At 38.1% G+C, this 5274-nt stretch overlaps 1 protein-coding gene across 1 annotated transcript; it reads left to right on the top strand.

Moving 5' to 3' along the window:
- The first annotated feature begins 331 nt into the window (after positions 1 to 331).
- LOC120990997 (52 kDa repressor of the inhibitor of the protein kinase-like) lies at positions 332 to 2359 on the top strand. Its single transcript, XM_040419887.1, has one exon. The coding sequence runs from the start codon at positions 332 to 334 to the stop codon at positions 2357 to 2359; it is 2028 nt and encodes a 675-aa protein (XP_040275821.1).
- Positions 2360 to 5274: the final 2915 nt, after the last annotated feature.

Raw genomic sequence — 5274 nt, 5'->3', positions numbered from 1 at the left:
TTCTGTGTTGCCACTGTCTGTTGATACCCCACTTCAAACTGGCAGTATTCTATCGAATGACATTGGCACACATCTTGGGAAAACAATTGATGACTTCACCAAATGCTTGTTACTGGAAAATCCATGGTAACCTCCTCCTGGATATGAGCTTCCTTTCTCTGTTCAGAACACGACTTCCAAAAATGGAGAAACTCGGACAATCAAACGATACTTGTCAAAACAACATATTGACAGTTTTCCTTGGCTAGTATATTCAGCTGTTAAGAAGGGTTTGTTCTGCAAGTACTGTGCGTTGTTTGCACAACATCGTAAAGGTGGTCATAGCAAAGGCATGGCACTTGGAAAATTGGTAACTGAGCCCCTTACGAATTTTAAAAAGCTTAAGGGTAAGGAAGGAGATTTGGAAGTCCATGCAAGACTAGTTTATCACCAAGAGAGTGTAACCGAAGGAAAAGCATTTTTAAAAACCTACCATTCCCCTGACAATGAAATTGTCAATCAAATAAATTCACATCGTCTTCAGAAGGTGAAGGAGAACCAAGAGCGAATTCGTCCTATCATTGAGTCCATTAAATTCTTGAGTAGACAAAATATACCTCTACGTGGCCACCGAGATGATGGTGCATTAATGGATGATTCCACACCGGACGTGAATGAAGGGAACTTTCGGGAATTGCTGAGATACCGCGTTGCATCTGGAGACAAAATGTTAGAGAAGCTCCTTACTGCATCTTCACGTGCTACATACATTTCAAAATCCACACAAAATGATTTAATCAAGTGTTGTGGTGATGAAATCTGCACAATTATTGTTGGTAGAATTAAAGAGGCTTGCTATTTTAGTGTAATATTTGATGAAACTACAGATATTTCACATATAGAACAGCTTTCAATTAACTTTAGATATGTCTACAATGGATCTATTCGTGAAGATTTTATAAAATTCGTAGATGCCTATGAATTTGCAACTCAGAGTGAGTCCGGATTGGATAGTTCAGATTCAAAACTAAGGCTTACAGGACAGGTTTTAGGCCAGATGGTAATCCAACTTATCAAAGATCCTTCCCTGGATATCACTCATTGTGTTGGCATTGGAACAGACAGTTGCAGTGTTATGTCTTCAGAGGTGGCTGGCGCTGTTTCAGAAATTATTAAAGCAGCACCCAACAGTTGCAGATGTCCTTGTTACAACTATTCTCTGAACAATCCCATTTCAAAGTCCTCACAAGTTTCAGCAGTTCGCAATGCAGTAGCAGTGGTCAAATCAACAATTTCATTTTTCAACCAGTCAGCAAAGCGAAATTTTGTTTTAAAGCAGGAGTTAGGCTCTCAACTGACCAGTCTTTGTGAAACTAGATGGGTAGAGCGCCATGATTCTCTTATAAGATTTCCAGATGGACTAGTTAAAGTGGTGAGTGCACTATCAGCAATATCTCAATGGAAATGCTCAAGCTCTAGTTCATCAGCCTCTACCCTCATCCATTCTTTGTGCAGGGCAGAATTTATCTTTTCCTTAATTTCACTTATCAATGTTCTGAAAGTAACACTTCCTCTGAGTCGTTTTCTTCAATCTCCAACACTTGATTTGACAAGCGCATCTGAATGTCTAAATGTCACCATGACAACCCTGGAGAATATGCGATGTAACGCTGATCATACTTTTTCCACTTTGTATATGGAGGCTACAGAATTGGCCTCAGATCTTGGAGTGGAACTAAAATTGCCACGTCTTGTAGAAAGACAAGTGCACAGATCAAATTACAATGCAGGATCAACTGAAGAATTCTACAGGAAATCTTTGTATATTCCTTTGCTGGATAACATTATTAACGATTTAAAAGCTTGTTTGCCAGAAAACTCGATGCAGTGTTTCCAGATTCAAATATTGATGCCACCCGTACTTGTAAAAAACAAAATGGAAACCATGGATCCTGTTGCTGTCCACTCTTTATCAAGCAGTTTCCACCCTCTTCTAGCTGATGGTAGCCTGAGGATAGTGGAGACATTACTTCAGGGAGAAATTTGTCTCTGGCTCACAAAGTGGAAAAGGGAGTTATCCCAAAACAATGAAATTCCACAAACAGTCCTTGAAGTTTTAGATGTGTGCGACAAGGACCTCTTTCCAACCATCAGAAGTTTACTTCTGATCTTAGCAACTCTACCTGTAAGTGTGGCCTCTGCAGAGAGATCATTCTCAACCCTCCGTCGTGTTAAAACATGGCTTCGGTCACGAATGTCAGAGGAAAGATTAAATGGATTGAGTTTGCTTTACATTCATAGAGATGTTCCTGTGAATACTGACCGAATAATTGAGCTGTTTGCAAAGCAAGGAAAATGCAGAATTGAGCTAATTCTGTAAATTATTCATGTTATTTAATGTACAAATGTGATGTGTCTGTTGCTTTTAGTGTTTGGAAAGTGACACTGTTATCAGTATATTTCTACCTTTTTACACATAATTGTGCATTGTGTGTTACTGTTTTGTCTGGGAATATTCTGTTCTATAATCAGTATACAAACTCCTGATGAAAATGTCTCCAAAACTGTTAAATAAAGTTACATGTGGTTAAATATCACCTATTTGTTTGTAATTTTTTAAATACGTAATTTGGAAAGATAAATGTGACTTTTTAAAACAGGTTAGAGCTGTACGATAGGTTAAATAAAATAGTCTGTTCTGTAAGCAACACATTATTTTCTGTCCGCCCCCTCCCGAGACCAGGCTCTGGATCCGCCATTGGGACACCCCTGTGTATTTAACATTTATTAAGTCTCTACTTCTCTGCCAGGAATTGAACCCACAACCATTGCGCTATAGGCCTCAATGCTAGTAAATGAAAGATTTTCTATGTCTGAAAACCTCAGTAGTATTTGCCCTTGTATTATGCATTCACATATAGAATGTACTGGAATCTACAGATAGATTTTTACATAAACCAAGACATTGTATTGGAGGTTTTTTTTCTATATATTCTATATATACCAGGACATTTTTTTTTTCAGCAATTGCAAAAAAAAAATTATACCATAAAATAAATGACAGTAATCACAAAACCATTTATTATAGATGGAGAATAATTAAAATAATGGAAGTGCCGTCTCTATCAAATGATGGAAAAGAACATCACCTGATGGATTCCACTGACTATAAGGCCTCATGCACATGACCGTATATATTTTGTGGTCCCCAAACTGCAGATCCGCAAGATACAAATACTGTCCATGCACATTTTTTTTGCATACCAATTGACTTCAATAGTTCTGTAGACCGCATTTTATGGGCCAGAATAGGACATGTTATATAATTTACGGAATGGACATACGGATATGGACTAGTGTTGATCGAGCACCAAAGTGCTCGTGTGCAACACTTTGCGATGCTCCCGAGCACAATGGAAGTCAATGGGAGAACCCCAGGCAGCCCCTGCTCTGAAGAGGGGAAGGTGTCAGGACTCTAGTTCGGCTTAGGAGTCCCTGCTCTGACTCCATATAAAGCTATGTCCATATATGGAGTCAGTGCTTGGGGACACCCCAGTGTATTTAAATCTAATTTAGCCTGTATTTCAGAAAAGTTTCTGCTGGGATTTGAACTCATAACCTTCTGTATTAGAGGCAATGTACTTAACCACTCAGCTATAATAGCTGCATAGCCAGTCCCTTTAAATAAATAAAAAAATAAAAATAAAATAAAAATATGAGACTTCTACTGTACTGTACTTCTACTGAGACCTATACAGTAGAAGCCTCATTTTTTTTTTTTAAGTAACTGGCTATGCAGCTATATAGTGTAGTGGTTAAAGTTCTGAGCTGTGATGCAGAATCTGTGAGTTCAAATCCTGTCACAAACTGTTTTAGAAATATATATATATATATATATATATAAAACTTTTTCGCCATTGTGTCGATGTCCCAATATTTATGGACATGACTGTATTATGATATAATATATTACTGGTATATATTCTAAATATATAATATGTGTAAATATATTTACACATATTATTGTATATTTAGAATATATACCAGTAATATATTATATCATAATACAGTCATGTCCATAAATATTGGGACATCGACACAATTGCAACATTTTTGGCTCTATACACCACCACAATGGATTTGAAATGAAACAAACAAGATGTTCTTTAACTGCAGACTGTCAGCTTTAATTTGAGGGAATTTACATCCAAATCAGGTGAACGGTGTAGGAATTAAAACAGTTTGCATATGTGCCTCCCACTTGTTAAGGGACCAAAAGTAATGGGACATAATAATAATTATAAATCAAACTTTCACTTTTTAATACTTGCTTGCAAATCCTTTGCAGTCAATTACAGCCTGAAGTCTGGAACGCATAGACATCACCAGACACTGGGTTTCATCCCTGTTGATGTTCTGCCAGGCCTCTACTGCAACTGTCTTCAGTTTCTGTTTGTTCTTGGGGCATTTTCCCTTCAGTTTTGTCTTCAGCAAGTGAAATGCATGCTCAATTGGATTCAGGTCAGGTGATTGACTTGGCCATTGCATAACATTCCACTTCTTTCCCTTAAAAAACTCTTTGGTTGCTTTTGCAGTATGCTTTGGGTCATTGTCCATCTGCACTGCAAAGTGCCGTCCAATGAGTTCTGAAGCATTTGGCTGAATATGAGCAGATAATATTGCCCGAAACACTTCAGAATTCATCCTGCTGCTTTTGTCAGCAGTCACATCATCAATAAATACAAGAGAACCAGTTCCATTGGCAGCCATACAAGCCCACGCTATGACACTACCACCACCATGCTTCACTGATGAGGTGGCATGCTTAGGATCATGAGCAGTTCCTTTCCTTCTTCATACTCTTCTCTTCCCATCACTCTGGTACAAGTTGATCTTGGTCTCATCTGTCCATTGGATGTTGTTCCAGAACTGTGAAGGCTTTTTTAGATGTCTAATCTGGCCTTCCTGTTTTTGAGGCTCACCAATGGTTTACATCTTCTGGTGAACCCTCTGCATTCACTCTGGTGAAGACTTCTCTTGATTGTTGACTTTGACACACATACTCCTACCTCCTGGAGAGTGTTCTTGATCTGGCCAACTGTTGTGAAGGGTGTTTTTCTTCACAAGGGAAAGAATTCTTCGGTCATCCACCACAGTTGTTTTCCGTGGTCTTCCGGGTCTTTTGGTGTTGCCGAGCTCACCGGTGCGTTCCTTCTTTTTAAGGATGTTCCAAACAGTTTTTTTTTTTTTTTTTTTATATTGACATTTTTTTTTTTTTTCATTTAGTATACTTAT

This window comes from Bufo bufo, chromosome 2 (genome assembly GCF_905171765.1).
Source record: "Bufo bufo chromosome 2, aBufBuf1.1, whole genome shotgun sequence".
NCBI classification, from domain to species: Eukaryota; Metazoa; Chordata; class Amphibia; order Anura; family Bufonidae; genus Bufo; species Bufo bufo.
Note: the sequence above shows the minus strand (reverse complement) of the source record. Positions and strands in the feature narration are given on the sequence as shown.